Source organism: Natrix helvetica (assembly GCF_964273705.1).
Source record: "Natrix helvetica genome assembly, chromosome: 5".
Lineage (NCBI taxonomy): Eukaryota > Metazoa > Chordata > Lepidosauria > Squamata > Natricidae > Natrix > Natrix helvetica.
The window spans coordinates 7,113,808-7,133,338 of NC_138551.1; the positions used below are offsets into that span (position 1 = coordinate 7,113,808).

Consider the following 19,531-nt stretch of genomic DNA (forward strand, 5'->3'; position numbering starts at 1 on the left):
CTGGGGAATTCTGGGAGTTGAAGTCCACCATGTTTAAACTTGCCAAGGTTGGAGACCCCCGTCCTAGATAAACTGCAATCCTTGATTTGTTTACTCCTTTGGCATGTTAATCTCCATAATCCAATTAATAGTTAAGATTTAAAGGTAATTTTGGAATCTCAGGCTCAACATTTCGGCCTTAGGGTTGAAATAGAGATGGCAACATCACTGCACTGTATCAGCTAACTGATTTTTCTTCCACGTGGTTTCCTGTAGTTAAAAGCTCATTTTCCAGTCATCCCATGATCTCTTGAGTAGAAAGGCATGGGATGAACTCTAAACCCCTGCCTTAATAAAAAAAATTAAAATGCTGTTAGCCATAATAGATAGTAAAAATAATAACGAATGAGGCATTTATGCCCTTATTTTCTCAATTCAGTTTCTGGTTGTGCTATAAAGACCACAGGACCAAAATCCAGCATAGATTATTTTTATTTTCATTAACTAAAGCCCCAGAGAGCAAACGGGAGGGAACTATTTTTTAATGTGTCCAAAAGAAAAATATCACAAGAGTTTACAAAAAGTCAGTTACGATCCCCCCCATCACATTTTTAATTATAATTTTTTTAATACTCTTCAAAAACTCAGTTGCAATTCCCTCAAAATATATATATTTTTTCACTACATTTTTTCTATATATATATAAACTTTCTAAGCAAAGATGCACTTCCACCGGTACTGAAAGAGACCAAGTCAGCATATCTCTCCCTCCTGCCTAAATGATAATCTAACTTTCTCTCGCTACCACTGGATCACAAGTCATTCTGGATACATAACCGAGAGTATGTGCCGTTTGCAGCAGGAAAACAAAGAGTTTTGATTTATTTTGATCCATGTTCAAACACCTGCAGCCCTTAATTAACCGGATTACTTTTCTTTCATGCAACTTGTGGCCTTTTTGTTATCACACTGGGTATTTGTTGGACCACACAGGTTCCAGGAAATGCTGGCAACGGGTAGGATGAGGATAATTTAGCTCTGCTGTGGATTGAAACATTCAAGTATCCCATTTCTGGTAACGTTACAGCATCTCAAGCAAAAGCTAGTTTCATTTCTGAGAACGTCTCCACGGAAGATACCTGGAAGTAGATTCTAAAAATCTGAAAGCAGCAAATCCAGAATTTCTTGCTTTTTTTTTTTAAATCTACCTTTTGCCTGGTCAGGTAAAGAGAATAACCAATGATGTTCGTGATTTGTAGCAGGAGAAAAACTGGGGCTGCTTTAGACGTCGTCGGTCTGTTCATATAGTAGGTTGAGGGCACTTTGCGTGTTCCCAAGAGGAATGCAGCTTTCTAAAACATTAACCAAAGGCACAGAGAGAGAGAGAAAGAGAGAGCGTGGCGGGCTATACTCTAGGCCAGTGTTGGCGAAACCTTTTGGCACCATGCCAAAACGGGAGCGATTACACTGGGGGGGGGGCATTGGAAACCAAAAAAACAGTTCCCTGGCATGCATATGCGTGCCGGGAAACTGAGCTTCTAGTTTCCAGCATGCTCATGTTCACCGTTCACCGGTTGCTCTGGTTTCTGGTGCACATGCACGTGCAAAGACCACCTGGCTGGCATGCCATGCATGTGCCAGAAACCAGAAGCTCAGCTTTCCGGCATGCGTGTTGGGGAGCTGCTCTTCCTGTTTCCAGTGCTGTTGTGTGCATGAAGACCAGCTGGCCGGCGCACATGTGCATGCCGGAACCTGAAAGCGCAACGGGTGACGGCTGGTGTGCCCGGAGAGGTGCCACTTCCGGCACATATGCCAAAGGTTCACCACCATGGCTCTAGGCCAATGTTTCTCGATCTTGACTTTAAGATAGTGTAGACTCCCAGAATTCTCTAGCCACCTAAGGAATTGGAAGTCCACACCTGAAAATCGCCCAGGTTGAGAAACACCGCTCTACAAAGCTGCCTTGGGACGCAAAAAAAACAACAACCCGCAACGGATTCTGGTCCTCTTGGAGAAGAAAGGTATAAAGGAGAAACGGGGCTTAACAGGTTGAAGGTACGTCTTCTGAAGAAAAAAAGAAAATATCAGAAACTTCTTCCCACAGCTTCACTCTTCACTGGCCCAGAGAGCAGAAGGTTTGTTCTCCTCCAGATAAGGAACCACAGCATCTGTGTAGAACTTTTCCAGCTTGGGGACCGTTTGCTTCCAGAAAACCGGGTCAAAATCCACCGGGGCGATTGCGGTTTCTTTGTTGGTGTGAACGACAAAATCCGCTTTCTTCAGGCCGGAGACTTTCATCTGACACTGGACTTGGGTGTAATAGGGATGAGTTTTCTTCAACGAGTAGGAACTGCCCTCATTTTCCAGGCAGAAGGTATTGTCTTGGCACGCTTCGGTCACCGTCTTATTTCTGTGTTTATAGGGGCACTTCACCTCCAAGAGACTGAGATCCTTGCCGGTACGGGCGTCTTGCACGATGCCATCGGGGCTGGCAGCCAGCCAGGGCTTGTCTTTGTCGACAATGATGCCGCATTCTTTCACCCTCACTGGTTTCTTTGCCGTGCTGGACTTGAGGGCTTCGTAAGCTTCCACTGCTTTCTTCTCGTTGCGGACTCCCCAACTCATGGCCGGGGTCTGTACCGCGGAGCGCGATCCCACCACCTCCTTCAGGTACGACTGAGGCACTTCCGAGCTGCGGCCGTTTGCAAACTTGCTGTTGGAGATCTTGGGCGCGATGGAGGCCGTGATGCGGTTCTCGCGCCACTTGTGCCATTCGGGGTTCCTCCACTGACCACGGGTTTCCCTCTCGACCTCAGCCACTTTTTCAGGGGAGAGGGGCGCAGGAAGGCCCCTCGCTCTGCCTTGGGTTTTGCTCGCGGCAGCGGAAGCAGCAGCAGGCTTGACTCCACCCGATGCCGCGAAGCTCTTGACTGCTCCTTCATCGCTTTTCCGTGGCCCTCCGCGTTGGCCGTCAGAAGCCGTTGCAGACCTGGGCTGGCCACCCTCCCTTGCTCCTCTAGGCTTTGCGGAATAGGCCGCCGTCTCTGGGCCTGATCCTCTGCTGCTTCTGCTCTTAGGAGCCGTTGCTGTAGCCGCTGGATTTGCACCAGCCGCAGAGATGGTCCTGGAGGTGGCGGATGAGCGAGGCGTCCCTGGACCCGCCTTGGGGGCTGTAGCAGCTGGGCGGGGAGATGCAGCAGCGTTCGAGGTTTTCCGGGGCCTTCCCATTTTTCAAATTCTTGCTCTGCAAATATCTTGGGGGAGGAGAGAGAGAGAAGAAGAAGAAGAAGAGAGTTAAGGCAGATGGAGGGACACCTAGGAAATCATTTTCTAATATTCCTGCTTTGCAAGTTGTTTGCATCTGATGCCTTTTATTGATCAATGGCTGAAAAGACTCCCCCCCCCAAAAAAAATCATCCACAGATAATCTTGGAAAGCACAGGAAGTCCTCGACTTACAACAGTGACCGACCAAAGTCCAAAGCCCTGAAAAAAGGAACTCATGACCACTTTTTCAGTCACATTTCCAGCATCCCTGTGGTCAAAATTCAGAGGCCTGGCAACTGGGTTCATGTTTATGATCGTCGCTGTGTCCCTGGGTCATGTGATTTCCCCTCTTTGCGACCTTCTGACAAGCCGAGTCAATGCGGAAGCCAGATTCACTTAACAACCGGGTTACCAACTTATCAACTGCAGGGATTCACTTAACAACGGAGGCAAGGAAGGTCGTAAAATGGGGCAAAATTCACACACAACAAATGTCTCACTTCTCAACAGAAAATGTTGGGCTCAATCGTGGTCAAGGACGACCTCTGCACCAGAGATGTAAATTTCAGAGCTTCCCCCTCACGCGCTCTCTTTCCTTTGCTTCGGGGTGGGGTGGAGTTGGAGGAAAACCGATTGATGGGAGGGGAGGGGACTCTACTGTCTACCATGCCCGCCAGAGACAAGACTTCAAGGGCAGCCAGCTATGAGAGAATGCAGCTGTGCACCCAAGACAATCATCCCCCAAACATCTGGTTTGAACGTGACTGGACAAAAGTGAACTACGGAGGGAAGGGGGGTTGAGAATCTTTTGGGAGGGGGTGGGAATTACACTTGGGAATTTGGCACCCCAAACATCAGATCTGGCTTTGTTTTACTGTACTTCTCTTGACCCAAAGGTGTTTTTTTTTCCCAAGAGGCCACTGGACTTTCTGCTTTTTTCTTTGAAGACCTTTTGCTTCTCGTTCAAGAAGCTTCTTCAACTCCAATGATTCACTCAGCCACTGGAGCTAGAAAAATCGTAAAATGAGGCGAAACTCCCTTAACAAACGTTTCACTAAGCAACGTAAAGCCTGGGCTCAACTGTGGTCGTAACCTGAGGACTACCTGTATTGCTTCTCTCCAACGACTGAATCCATTTTAGCATTTAGAATCCAATCTAACACAATGCAACTGAACTGGAAAGATCGGTGTTCAAGTTTGCTCCCCCCCCCCTCTTCTCCTTTACTTTTGATTTGCGTCTTTGCAAGTCTGCAAGTAAGCCTAATAGTAAAAAAGGTTCCCCTCGCACAAATGTGCTAGTCGTTCCTGACTCTAGGGGGCAGTGCTCATCTTTGTTTCAAAGCCAAAGAGCCAGCGCTGTCCAGAGACATCTCCATGGTCATGTGGCCGGCATGACTAAACCCCGAAGGCACACGGAACACTGTTCCCTTCCCACCAAAGGTGGTTCCTTTTTTCTACTTACATTTTTACATGCTTTTGAACTGCTAGGTTGGGCAGAAGCTGGGACAAGCCACGGGAGCTCACACCATTATCTAAACCACTCTGGAAGCCTTTTTCAGCCAACTTCGCAGCAAGCCTACAGCATTTTAAATGAGATTGTGTGCGGGCTGCTGACTGCACACATAAGCAAATTGGAAAAAGTTGGGCACACCCCATCTGGTGCATGCACAAAGAGTCATTTTCCTCTGAAAGCAGTGGAACCTTCAGCAATCTGTGAGGGAACACCCCCCCCCCCCCAATTCTCTGTGACTGCAAATAAAAGAACAGGCTGTGTTCACAAAAACTCACACTTTCCTGAACGTTGTTTGTCTCTAGCTTGCTTCCAGAGAATTGCCTGCTTTATAACGGCGTTTTATTGTCTGAATAGGTGGACTATACCTCCCGCATTCAGAGTCTTAACGGCCCGGTAACTGCAAATAATATAAATCCTTCCATTCCCTGCCACTCAAATCAGAACTGAAGCAGCTTTCCTGGATGAGAAGTGATAGATGATAGATAGATAGATAGATAGATAGATAGATAGATAGATAGATAGATAGATAGATAGATAGATAGATGACAGACAGACAGATGATGGATGGATGGGTAGATGGATGGATGATAGATGATAGATAGATGATAGATAGTTAGATGATAGTTAGATGATGGATGGATAGATGGATGGATAGATAGATGATAATGATAGATAGATGACAGATAGATAGATAGATAGATAGATAGATAGATAGATAGATAGATAGATGATGGATGGATAGATAGATAGATAGATGGATGATAGATAGATGATAGATAGATGATATAGATAATGAATGATAGATAGATAGATAGATAGATAGATAGATAGATAGATAGATAGATAGATAATGATAGATAGATAGAACAAATGAACAGATAGAATTCTTTCTTGGCCAAGTGTGATGGACTATACCTCCCATTCAGAGTCTTAACGGCCCGGTAACTGCAAATAATATAAATCCTTCCATTCCCTGCCAGTCAAATCAGAACTGAAGAAGCTTTCCTGGATGAGAAGTGATAGATGATAGATAGATAGATAGATAGATAGATAGATAGATAGATAGATAGATAGATAGATAGATAGATAATGATAGATAGATGACAGACAGACAGATGATGGATGGATGGGTAGATGGATGGATGATAGATGATAGATAGATGATAGATAGTTAGATGATAGTTAGATGATAGATAGATAGATAGATAGATATAGATAGATGATGGATGGATAGATGGATGGATAGATAGATGATAATGATAGATAGATGACAGATAGATAGATAGATAGATAGATAGATAGATAGATAGATGATGGATGGATGGATAGATAGATAGATAGATGGATGATAGATAGATGATAGATAGATGATAGAGATAGATAGATAATGATAGATAGATAGATAGATAGATAGATAGATAGATAATGATAGATAGATAGAACAAATGAACAGATAGAATTCTTTCTTGGCCAAGTGTGATGGACTATACCTCCCATTCAGAGTCTTAACGGCCCGGTAACTGCAAATAATATAAATCCTTCCATTCCCTGCCACTCAAATCAGAACTGAAGAAGCTTTCCTGGATGAGAAGTGATAGATAGATAGATAGATAGATAGATAGATAGATAGATAGATAGATAGATAGATAGATAGATAGATAGATGATAGATAGATATAGATAGATGGATGGATAGATAGATGGATGATAGATAGATGATAGATAATGATAGATAGATGACAGATAGATATAGATAGATGATGGATGGATGGATAGATGGATGAATGATAGATGATAGAGATGGATAGATAATGATAGATAGATAGATAGATAGATAGATAGATAGATAGATAGATAGATAGATAGAACAAATGAACAGATAGAATTCTTTCTTGGCCAAGTGTGATTGGACATACAAGGAATTTGTCTTTGGTGCATATGCTCTCAGAGTACATAAAGAAAAATAAAATAGAATACATTCATCAAGAATCATAAGATACAACACTTAGTGATAGTCATAGGTTACTAATAAGCAATCAAATTATACAAGGAAACAAATAAAATATATAATTTAAAGATAAAAGCAGAATGGTTATAGTCATAAGTGGGAAGAGATAGGTACCAGGAGAGAGATGGGTACTACCGTGTTTTCCTGAAAATATGACATGTCCTGAAAATAAGGCCATGCCACATTTTTCAGGTGGGCAAAAATATAAGCTCTCCCCCAAAACCTAGCGGTATCCCAAAAGTTCCGAACCACGAAACTGGGTGGGGGGAGGCGCTCACTTTGCTTGGTGCCTTCGGGGTACCGCTAGGTTGGTGAGCGGCGCTGTGCCCAGTTGGAGAGGGGGATTGTCGGGCGGCTGCTCTCTTGCGAGCGGGCTCCCAAAGAGCCGGGCACAGCCTCTGGGGTGAATGGCTGTGTTGTGCTGTCGCAGCAGCGCAACACAGCAGCCATGAAGTGACCATGCTCCGGTTCGCTCAGAGGGTGATTTTAAGCGCTCCGAAGGTGTCAAGGAAGCCTCCGGACGTTCCCTGAAGCCTCTGGTGGGGCGGGGGAGGCTCTTTTCGCCCTCCCCAGGCTCCTATAAAGCCTCTGGAGCCTGGGGAGGGCGAAAAATAGCTTTTAAAAAGGTGAACTCAGCTGGCCAGCGCCTCCGTGCCCTGACAAATGTCTCCGCGTGCCACTTCAATTTCAATTTCAATTTTATTTGATTTCTAGACCGCCCCCTCTCCCCAAAGGGACTCGGGGCGGTGTACAGGTACCACATTAAAAAACCATATACATAATAAATACCCTTAAAATCAAATTAAACCTTAATTTTCAATTTTATTTGACTTGTGGCACGCGTGCCATAGGTTCGCCATCACGGCCCTATGACGTCGTTTTGAGGGTAGGAGTTGGAACAATTTATGTCCAGGATACGAGGGGTCTTTAAATATTTTCATAGTCCTCTTTTTGACTCATACAGTCTACAGGTCCTCAATGGAAGGCAGGTTGGTAGCCATGGTTTTTCCTGCAGTTCTAATTCTCCTCTGAAGTCTCTGTCTGTCTTGTTGGGTTGCAGAGCCAAACCAGACAGTTATGGAGGTGCAGATGACCGACTGAAAGGTATGTTTTATTATTATTATTATTAATAAATAAATATCAAATGTTGTATTATTATTAATAAAGCATTATAATAAATAATGAAACGTTTTTAAGGAGAAAAACTAGGAAAAGCCCAGTGGCCTTTCGAAAAGTACCTTTGAGCCCCTATTTACCTTTGCCGAAAAGGTCGGTCGTAATCACATTGATTCTGTAGCAATGGGAGGTGGGAGGCTCCAATCTGCCTTGAAAACATTGGTTGGAGGAGAATTGCCTTAACGAAGCCCTTTTGGCCTCATTCTCTTTTACTCTCCAGTGCTTTAGAATCCCAAAGAGGCTTTAAGGGGCTGAGGATTTAACTCCAGATAATGGGAACACAGCAGTTTTTCTAAATGTCTGCAGGGAGCTGTGCGTTTTAGAGCTCATCAAAACAGGTCTATATTTCCAACATAGTTATTTTCCAGGGACTAACTGGTTTTGCACCTCCAAAGGACGGTTTGAATAAGCCAAAGTTAACCAAGTACTGTTAACCAAGTAGAGGACATGGGGGCTCAACGGCTAAGACTGTTAGCCAATTAGGGCATGCGGTGGATTAGTGGCTAAGATGCTGAGTTTGTCGATCAGAAATGTCGGCAGTTCAACGGTTCGAATCCCTAGCGCCGCGTAACGGAGTGAGCTCCCGTTACTTGTCCCAGCTTCTGCCAAGCTAGCAGTTCGAAAGCACATAAAAAATGCAAGTAGAAAAATAGGAACCTTCCCTTTGGTGGGAAGGTAACAGTGTTCCGTGTGCCTTTGGCATTTAGTCATGCCGGCCACATGACCACGGAGACGTCTTTGGACAGCGCTGGCTCTTCGGCTTTGAAACGGAGATGAGCACTGCCCGCTAGAATCGGGAACGACTAGCGCATATGTGCAAGGGGAACCTTTACCTTAACCAAGTGCAGTTAGTCCTTGACTTACAACTGTCATGGGACGTGTCTGTCACGATCCTAAGTCGTAATGGTCATAATACAAGTTACCCCCCAAGTTGATCCAATTCAACTACCTGTTTTGCAACCATCGTTAAGTGAACCAATTGTTTGCTAGGGGCCAGGATTTAGCAAAAAAAAATATTGTACAACTATAAATGCAGTCGTTACAATTGGGGGGGGGAGAGAAGACAGGGAAGAAGCAGCTGTCAAAACTACATTGTACCAATTCCGGGGGGGGGGGGGGGTTCAAACAGTTGCTAAGTAACTTGTACGGGTAGCTCTTGACTTACAACCACAATTTGGGCCCCAAGATTTCTGTAGCTAAATAAAACATTTGTGAAGTGACAGCTGTTGTTAAACGAGTAACCTGGTTGTTAAGTGAATTTGGCTTCCCCATTGACTTTGCTTATCAGGAGGTCGCAAAAGGGCATCACGTGACCCCAGGGCACAGCAACGGTCATAAGTGTGAAACACTTGCCAAGCTGCTGAATTTTGATCATATGATCATGGAGCTGCTGCAAAGGTTGTAACTGTGAAAAACGGTCATAACTCCCTTTTTTCAGTGCCGGTGTAACTTCCAACTGTCACTGAACGACCTGTTGTAAGTCAAGGACTACCAGTGGTTGGTTTAACAACCATCTGAGGTTACAACCCCACTGAAAAAAGTGGCTTATGAATGTTGCAACATCTCTCCCTCCCCCAATCACGTGATCCAAATTTGGATGCTTGGCAAGTGGTTCATATTTATGACGGTCACAGTGTCCTGAGGCCACATGATCAACTTTTGCAAACTGACCAGTAGTCTCAACTTACTTACGAAACAAACTGCAGTAATTCACTTAATAACTGTGGCAAGAAAGGTTGCAAAAGCGGGCGAAGCACACTTCACAAATGTTTTATTTAGCCACAGAAATCTTGGGGCCCAAATGTGGTTGTAAGTCAAGGAACAGTGGAACAGAAATTGCCTCCAGAAGTTGTGAATGCCCCAACACTGGAAATCTTTAAGAAGATATTGGATAGCCATTTGTCTGAAACAGTATAGGGTTTCCTCCCTAGGCAGGGGGTTGGACTAGAAGACCTCCAAGGTCCCTTCCAACTCTACTATTGTATTGTACTGTATAAGAAGCAATGGGTGGAAACTAATCAAGGAGAGAAGCCACTTAGAACTGAGGAGAAACTTCCTGACAGTTAGAACAATGAATCAGTGGAACAGAAGTTGCCTCCAGAAGTTGTGAATGCCCCAACACTGGAAGTCTTTAAGAAGATGTTGGATAGCCATTTGTCTGAAATGGTATAGGGCAGTGATGGCGAACCTTTTTTGGCTGACGTGCCACAAGTGGGGGGAGCGCAGGGGGGTCGAGTGTGGGCGTGCCGCACCCATAATGCAATGCGCGACCCCCCCAGTGCGCATGCGCGCAAAACACGCGACCCCCCCATTTTTACATGTTTTTTTTTGCCCTCCCCAGGCTCCAGGGGCTTTATAGGAGCCTGGGGAGGGTGAAAAGAGCCTCCCCGACCCCCCGGAGGCGGTCCCTGAAGCCTTCGGAGCGCTTAAAATCACCCTCCGAGCAAACCGGAAGTGGCTCTTTTCGCCCTCCCCAGGCTCCTATAAAGCCTCTGGAGCCTGGGGAAGGCGAAAAATAGCTTTTAAAAAGGTGAACTCAGCTGGCCAGCACGCGCATGCGCGCTGGCCAGCTGACAGGGCAACGCCTCACGTGCCCTGACAAATGGCTCCGCGTGCCACTTGTGGCACGCGTGCCATAGGTTCGCCATCACGGGTATAGGGTTTCCTGCCTAGGCAGGGGGTTGGACTAGAAGACCTCCAAGGTCCCTTCCAACTCTGCTATTGTATTGTATTGCATTGCGCTTGTAGCAAAAAAGGAACCCTGAAGCTTCCTGTGATCTGGGAGCAGGAGACTCTTCCCTGAATCTAATCACAGTACAAATTGCATTTAACAAGATTTAAAGGGGTGAAGCAATTGGCTTTGGCCTTGAGGGTCTCAGCGAGTACACTCATGCAATACTTTGAGTTATTGCAAAAACTCCTCGGCTGGCCTCACGCACAACTCCCAAAATCTACACTAACCAAATGTCAGGTCCCACTCTTTCTGTTGGAAAGCGGGAGGGGTGGGGTGGGGGAGGCTTGCTAGTATGTTCCCGTTGCTTTCGCTGTAACCGCTTGGGAATTAGGGAGTAGGAATTGCCTTCCCTCTCAGCCACTTCCAAGGCCATCGTGCCCTGAGACTGAGCTCTTATCTGCCTAGCACCTCAGTGTTCTCAAAACATCCTTGCGGGCATCAGATGGACTGGGCGGTTCGAGGGGGGGGGAATTGCATTTTGGGGAAACGGGAAGAATTGCTAAAAGTTCTTTCGATTCAACTCAATGGAATCCAGCTTTGTTTTCCTGTGGGACCAGCTGCGGTAGTGCCCTTACACCAACTTAGCTCAGTGTATCAAGCCGCAGTAACATTTCACCAAAGTTAAATCTTACCCAACGGACTACTGCTGGTAGAAATATAACCCATGGTTTATAAGACTCAATGGAATTTACTGAAACCCAATAAAGTGTATTGCAGCCGGTTCCTTTTAGGATCTTTGGCTTGCCACACTCTCTCTTATTTTACTATGCTGTTTCATTAGTGGGGAATTGGGAGGGGGAATAGTAAGGAGTAGAATGTGTTGTTGTCAAAGTAAAAAATTCCTTTCTAGAATCCAAGGTCATCTTTTGTTCTCAATACCTCTGAGTCTGACCGGAACTGGCCATCCAGGTGAAAGATGGGACCATGGGATGGACTTGTGGGTGTCGGGGCAAGATCATGAACTTTAAACTGGGTGGAAAACCCAGGAAGCTTTCAGATTCGGGTTTTCCACGGATTGTACCAACATGTCTCTCTTAATAAATTGGAACTTTGAGGAATACTTTGCCTTGGACTCTGATTTAATTTTGGATGATATTTGCAACGCTGATATGCATTATGACTCACAAGCATACACACGCATACACACACACACACACACACACACGTACACACACACACACACACAAGACTCAATTCACTTCTCCCTGCAAATACAAAGGCTTCATAAAACATTATCTGTTGAAGTTCTACTCCTGTCTTTTGGAGCATAATAAATGATACACACCAACCCCCTTTGCGAAGCGAAATACAAAAATGCTTTTTCTCCTTTTCCATCAGCAGGGTGAACTTCAAAAAAGCTCCCCTCCGTAAGATTGCTTCAAATGAGACGCAGTTTACCTGGGAAAAATTTCCCGAGGGGAAACAACACCTGAGATTTATCTATACACTTTTAGAGGAAAATATTTGTAGCTGGGGGATGAAATGAGGGGTCCTTGGTGCCCTCTGAGCTTGCTTGTTTTCTTGCAGACGTTTCGTTACCCAACTAGGTAACATCATCAGTGCTAGTTGAAGGAGTGCCGTTTCATCCCAAAGGGTCTCAGCACTCCTTACTACCAGCACTGATGATGCTATACTGTTGGAAGAAATGTCCTTCTGGGTTCAGCTCCCAAGTGGGGGAAAAGACACTGGAAACATGGAGGCTGCTTGGAAAGATGGTTTAATGGTGGACAGGATCACATGGCTTGGAGCTCCTGAACAGAAAAGGGGGATCAGATGCTTCCAGATGTTGGGTGAAGAAGAAAAAGAGCGGAAAAACGGGGCTTGCTGAGAGTTCCTGAGTTTTTTATACTCTGTTCGGCCCCCGTTTCCTGTTCCTGTGTAAGAAATGTATTCTGATTGGTTGTCAGATTCCCAGGGGCTTAGTTAGTCTTAACTAAGTGTGTCTGTCTTTTGAGTCCCAACCTTAGTTGAACATTGCTTCTTCCCAGGTGCCCTGTGGTGAGATGGGTAAAGGGCTAATCCTATCATGCCTTAATCCCATCACCCGGGAGCTTAAGGGGGAGATCTTTGTTATGTAGAATAGACTGGCTCGGGCATTTTAATGGCCCATTGACAAAGGTGGAGGCTATTAAGAGTGAGTCTGCTTCCTGCCTAAAAACATGTTTCTCCATGTCTGATCCAGGGAAGTATAATATTCTGCCCTAGAAAACTGAAATATCCTGGAAAATATAGAAAAGGCAGAACATTATATTTCCCTGGATAAGAAATGGAGAAGCATGTTTTTAGGCAGGAAACAGACTCACTCTTAATAGCCCCCACCTTGGTCAATGGGCCATTAAAAAGCCTGAGCTAGTCTACTCTACATAACAAAGGTAGGATTAGCCTTCCACAGAAACTCACCACAGGGCACCTGGGAAGAAGCAAGGCTCGAACAAACTTGGATTCAAAACACAGCTTACAGGGTTGCCCCTGCGTGGCCCCATGGGAGTGTGACAACCAATCCGAATACATTTCTTACACAGGAACAGGAAACAGAGAGGTGGCGCCAAACAGAGTATAAAAAACTCAGAAAACTCTCTGCGAGCCTCTTTCTTTCCTTTCTTCTTCACCTCTGGAAGCATCGGATCCCCCTTTTCTGTTCAGGAGCTCAAGCCATGTGATCCTGTCCACCATTAAACCATCTTTCCAAGCAGCCTCCATGTTTCCAGTGTCTTTTTCCCCACTTGGAACTGAACCCAGAAGGGCATTTCTTCCAACAATTCAACCTACAAAAAACTTAATCTTCCAACATTCTGCATTTGATACACTTTGTGGGAAGGCAGAAAAAAGGTAAAAATACAGCTTTATCGTGGTTTTAAAGCTTCATAGTAGCTAGAAATTCAATGTATGGTTATTTATATATACAGCAGCTTTTTCATAGTTCATGTAAAAAAAACAAAATTAAGATATTAATACCCAAAAAATATGATTGTGAAGAAAGCATGCTTCTGTATCCAACTCTCACCAAATTCCTTACCCCACACTGTTGCCTGCATGTATTCCAAACAGCTCTGAGAGGGAACGCAGCTACAATTTTTAAACTTCGTGTTTCTGCATTGCAAAGACTTACTTTTTTTAAATTCAGCGTAGCCTTCGTCCCTTAGAAAGTCGAGTCACTTTGAGGCTTCTTCCCAAGTTCTACACAAGCAGCTAGGACACAAACAACACAAACTTTTCAACTCTTCTTTCTCTTCATTGCAAACGCTTACCTTTTCTTGAGTCACAAAGTGCAACCGTAGACTTTGCCACTTAAAAATGCCCGTAGAAGTTTCTACCGAAGTCTGACTTCCAAAGTCCCAATTTACCATTTGTTCTTGGTTAATGTAATTAGATCCAGCTGCAGAACAGCTGCTGGTTGAGATTTGAGGAGGAGCAAAACTAAACATGAAAAGAAGGCAGGGATTGGGAGACAACATACAAGGCTAAAAGGGCATGCCTGGGCATAACCCACTGCAGGCTGCTGCAGTGGATCTTCTATCGCCAAGAAAAAACCCTTTTATACTACGGGTAGTCCTCGACTTACAACAGTTCATTTAGTGACCGTTCAAAGTTACATTATCACTGAAAAAAAAGCGGCAGGATCATTTTTCACACTTACAACTGTTGCAGCGTTCCCATGGTCACAATGCAGATCCTTGGCAACTAACTCACATTTGTGACAGTTGCAGTGAGTCCTGGGATCAAGGGATCCCCCCCTTTTGCAACCTTCGGAGAAGCTAAGTCAATGGGGAAGCCAGATTCATTTAACAACTGGGTTTACCAATTTACCCAACTGCAGCAACTCACTTAACTCTGGCAAGAAGTCACTTCACAAATGTGTCACTTCACAACAAAAATTCGAGGCTCAATTATGGTCGCAAATTGAGAACTATCTGTACATCAAGTTTACACCCAGGTTGAATTCTGCACTGGTAATCCTCAACTTACGACACAATGGAGCCCCAAATTTACGCTGGGGAGTAAAACATTGGTTGGAGTTTCCCCCCCATTTTACATCTTGTCTTGCCACGTTTGTTAAATGAATCACTGCGGTTGTTAAGTGACTAACACGGTTGTTAAGTGAATCTGGTTTTCCCCTTGGCTTTCCTTCATCAGAAGGCTGCAAAAGGGGATCACATGACCCCTTTATTTGTGCAACCGTCATAAATATGAAACAGCTGCCAAGCATCTGAATTTTGATCATGTGACCAAGGGGAGGCTACAATGGTTAGTTTTTTCACGGTCATAAGTGACTGTTTTCAGTGCTGTTGTAACTTCGAACGGTCACTAAATGAATTGTTGTAAGTGGAGGATTACCTGTACTTTCCAGGTTTAATAGCTTTTCCCAAGGAGGGTGGAATGCCAGCTGCCACCTTATGTTCACTTGGGCTCTGCTACCATGTGGCGACAGACTGCCATGAACTGGGGACGGGGGGGGGGGGGGGCAGGAGGGGGCAGGGGGGGGAATGGTTGGAGGAAACCGAAAGTTGTGTCAAGAGGGAAGGAAGCTGCTCCAAGGCCAGACCACTGGAAGGAGGAAGGAACCCAATACTGACCGTTATGAAAACATCTTGCACAAACTGGATTGCAAGAGGCAGATAAGGAGGGGGGGGACAGACAGAACTTAAGCGATTTTGGCGCACGAACCTCAGTTGGGGCTTTGCGTTGCAGGTAGTCTTCTATTAAGTGAGAAATTTGTTCAGTGACTTTTGCCCCATTTTGCGAGCTTTCTTGCCATCCTTAAATAAATCACTGCAGTTGTTAAATGAGTGAAGTGAATCTGGCTTCCCCCCTAACCTTGCTTGTCAGGCCGTAAAAAAGGATCACGGGTACACTGCAACCGTCATAAACATGAACCAGTTGTCAAGCATCCCAACGTAAACGATTTGACCGTGGGAAGGCTTGCAATGGTCGTAAGTGTGAAAAATGGTGGGAAGGCACTTTTTTCAGTGCTGTTGTTAACTTCAAGCGATCACTAAACGGACTGTTGTAAACCGAGGACTACCTGTGCTGCAATACAGCTGATCTCTAATAAAATTACACCTTTCCCAGTGAATGAAGCTAAGGATCATTTTTACTTGGAGATTTAAGCTATGAAAAGTCAAACAGGGGTAGCTTCAACCTGGTCCTATAAGCCCAATAAACTCACTCGGCCCTTGACTCAAAGGGGAGGAGAGAATAGCATCTCCTTCCTTTGGGAATACTCCTAGTAGTAGAAAGGCTCCATCTCTTTTCTGGAAGCAGCAGCACTTTTTAAGAGTTATGAATTCACCATTAACAATTTGACATTCTTCTTACAACACAGAACTAATCCTTTAGTGACCCGTTTGCAATTACATGACTTATGACCGTTTTTTCACACTTACGACTGTTGCAGCAACCCCATGGTGACGGGGTCAAAATTCAGATGCTTGGCAATTGGCCTGTATTTTTGAGGGTTGCAGGATCCTGGGGGGTGATAGGATCCCCTTTTGCAACCTTCAGACAAGCAAAATCAATGGGGGAGCCAGATTCATTTCACAACTGTGTTACTAACAACCGCAGTGGTTCACTTACCGGTGGAAGAACGGTCATAAAAATGGAGCAAAATTCACTTACCCATCTTGCTTATCCACACATTTTGAGCTCAATTGTGGTCCTAAGTCTACATATATGTACATGTACATTGTAAACACACATACACATATATACTCATAATATACATATATACATATATATATTTGTGTTACAACCCCTGGTATGCCTAAATATGGGAGGAAGCTCACTACTCAACTGATAAGGAGGAGAGCCTGTGGCTTAGTGGCTAAGACTCCTGCCTAATATATAATACAGGTTCAAATCCCAGTAAGGGTATGGCTAGCTGATGAGAGCTAATTAGCTCGAAATAGATCTATACTAGTCTCCCTTTATTTATTTATCAGTACAAATACAACACACACACACACACATATAAATATAAGCATACATATGCATATGTCAGAAGCCTATAAAAAAGTTTAAAAGGAGGCATGCACAATGCCCACCTCCTTTTTCTCCAGGGTGTAGCTGCTCCCTCCCCAACATGCAACACCTCCAGAACAAGTTCACACCTCCCTCCTCCCTCCTATCTTCACCTATCCTAGCTTGTTCTCCAGATCGGTGGTTCCCAAGTGGGAGGGGGGGGCAATTTGATTTTTAATGGGGGCAATTTGAACCTTGCTTAAACCAAGTTAATGGCCTTTTAGGCTTCCTCCATGTGAGTAGAGTTCACTTTTTGAGTAAAGTAAGAATTATATGTGGGAGGGAGAAGGGGGCATCAGGATTTTAAAGATGCTTAGGTGGACAATGGCCAAAAAAAAGATTGGGGACCACTGCTCCAGGTGTAATGAATTGAGTTGCTGCCAGTGGGCCAACTGCTTCTTTCTTTTCAAGGCGGAAACCTCAACAGCCCAGAGGGCTCTCCTTATAACAGGCCCACCGGAAGGGAAGAAGACCTCCCTTCTAACGTCCAATTTGATTTCTCCCGCCATTGCCTACCTGGGCAGATCCTTTAACCTATCCGGGCTACGGACTGCTTGCATTTCCCAGGATGCATTGCAAAAAAACACACCTAAGAAACTATATTTACAGTCCATGAACATCGTATTTTAATTATTCCAAAGTAAGAACAATCTTTTTTCTCTGTTTCTTTTGGATGGGAACTAGCAGTCGCTCTAGTTTTAATATTGAGATTTTATATATACATACATAGATATGTGTTGTGTTTGTGCTGATAAATAAATAAAGGGAGACTAGTATAGATCTATTTCAAGCTATTTAGCTCTCATCAGCTAGCCAACCCTTACTGGGATTTGAACCTGACACAATACACACACACACACACACATATCTGTTTATGTATTGTGTCAGGTTCATATATATACACACACACATACACTATATTGCCAAAAGTATTCGCTCACAACTGATTCTGATTATGTGGATGGGTGAGCAAATACTTTTGGCAATATAGTGTACATACATATAAACATATATCTATCAACCTCTCTATATAGCTATCTATATAGCAATACTAACTATATAGCAATATTTAACTATATAGCAATATCTACCTATCAATATAGCAATATCTATATAGCAATCTCTATATATCTATATAAATACAAACACATACAGTGGGGCAAAAAAGTATTTAGTCAGCCACCAATTGTGCAAGTTCTCCCACTTAAAAAGATGAGCGAAAAACTCTACCTAGAAACCGCCGAGCGGTGCAAACAAAGCCAGCAAGCTGTGATTTCTCCCACAAGCCAGGATTTAAACCATCCAAGCTCGGTGCAAGGCGTGACTTGCCTCCATGCAGAGGTTTTTTAGCCATCCCGGGCTTTTTTTCCCCCCTTGAGCCCCCCCCCCCAATTACCCCCGCTAGCATTCTCACGCCTTCATCCCCCAAAGGACACTAAAAGAGCCATTTTTTTCCACCACGGAGCAATTAATCCGAATTATCCGCCCATCCCAAAAAGGCGGGGGGATATATCCCCAAATGCAGAAATAATTCTATAAAATTGATATGGTATCTAAAATTATATCAGCGATATCCATTTCACTTTCTTGGCTTCTTAAGCAACGGGCGCAGATTCGCAGTCCCCGCCAAACAAACGCTGCAAAGATGCGCAATTAACGGCCGGCGGCGGGCAAAACAAAAAGCGAAATTCGCTCCGAGACAAACTTACCAGCCAGCTCCGGACCAGAGGGGGAAGAAATACGAAGTTCGCACACGCGCAATCCGCGCCCCGGGGTGGGAGGGAAAAAAAAGGGAATCCCCGAAGGCCCCGCCCACAAGGCCGAGCAGAGCTGCGCCTGCGCCGTTGGGAGCGGGCACGTGCCTCGACCCCTCCTCCCACGACAGGTGATGGCCGTTATTTTTCCAGAGCGGGAAGAAAAAGAGGCCGGCTGAGGAGATTTTTTTTTTCTCTTTAAACAACAAAACAAAAAAACCACCACACAAACGAAAATAATAATGATTCGGCTGATAAAAGCGGTATTGAGGAAAAGGGCAAATAGAAAGCCCCACTCACCCACCCAAGAGGGTGAAATGGGGCCTTCCAGATAGGAACTACACAGCCTATGGTTCCCCAGCCAGAGAGCGCCGTGGAGAGTGGCTATATTAATGGCCATCGTTGTTGTAGTAGTTTTTTGTCAGGTAAGGTATGACTGACTGGTTGGGTTCAAGATAAGGAAAATAGGTTTTCATTGGGGACCCAATGTTTTTTTTTTCCCTTGAGGGATCTCAAAAGTGCTTTTTCAAAAGGCAACTGGACTGTGGGGTTTTTTTTCCTAGAGGAAGAAGAATATCGGTGAACCAAAACAACCATTTCACAAGCGCAATGCACAACGTAGGAGATCAAACCCCCTCAGGACAAAATTCAGCGCACTATCTGCATTTGAAAGACTAAAGTCATTCTTTTGAAGACAGCAAAGTTCACATTTTCAATAGAAAGGATCACTGGTTTGAAAGAGGAGAAAAGAAGACCACTTAAGTTAACATTGAGCAGCCCTCTCTCACTCAACAGAGGGGGAGGGATAAATACCACCTATAGTATCTCCAGTCTACAAATCATGCAGCAGTTCCAAGAAAATTCCACAACCAATTGCACTCTAATTCAGATGAGTCTGAAGGCAGAGATAAAGCACTTGGCGCTAGCAATAGCACTTAGATTTATATACCGCTTCACAGTGCTTTACAGCCCTCTCTAAGCGTTTTATAGATTCAGCATATTGTCCCCAACTGGGTCCTCATTTTACCGACCTTGGAAGGATGTAAGTCTTGAGTTAAACCATGACCGGTGAGAATTGAACTGC

At 44.5% G+C, this 19,531-nt stretch overlaps 1 protein-coding gene across 3 annotated transcripts; it reads right to left on the reverse strand.

Annotated features, from left to right (window-relative positions):
- Positions 1-455: 455 nt before the first annotated feature.
- On the reverse strand, positions 456-18,494 carry LOC309392428 (uncharacterized protein). Of its 3 annotated transcripts, none has more exons than XM_081953636.1 (2): positions 18,403-18,494; positions 456-3,233 (listed from the first exon to the last, which is right to left on the reverse strand). In XM_081953636.1, the coding sequence occupies exon 2, from the start codon at positions 3,205-3,207 to the stop codon at positions 2,086-2,088; it is 1,122 nt and encodes a 373-aa protein (XP_081809762.1). In that variant the 5' UTR covers positions 3,208-3,233; positions 18,403-18,494; the 3' UTR covers positions 456-2,085. The 3 variants fall into 3 exon arrangements, with proteins under 3 accessions (XP_081809762.1, XP_081809760.1, XP_081809761.1); XM_081953634.1 differs by lacking the exon at positions 18,403-18,494 and adding an exon at positions 13,924-14,067; XM_081953635.1 differs by lacking the exon at positions 18,403-18,494 and adding an exon at positions 13,785-13,852.
- Between the last annotated feature and the right edge of the window lie 1,037 nt (positions 18,495-19,531).

Coding starts and splice junctions, on each gene's coding strand:
- LOC309392428 (XM_081953636.1), bottom strand. CDS start 3,207: ATGGGAAGGCCCCGGAAAACCTCGAACGCTGCTGCATCTCCCCGCCCA.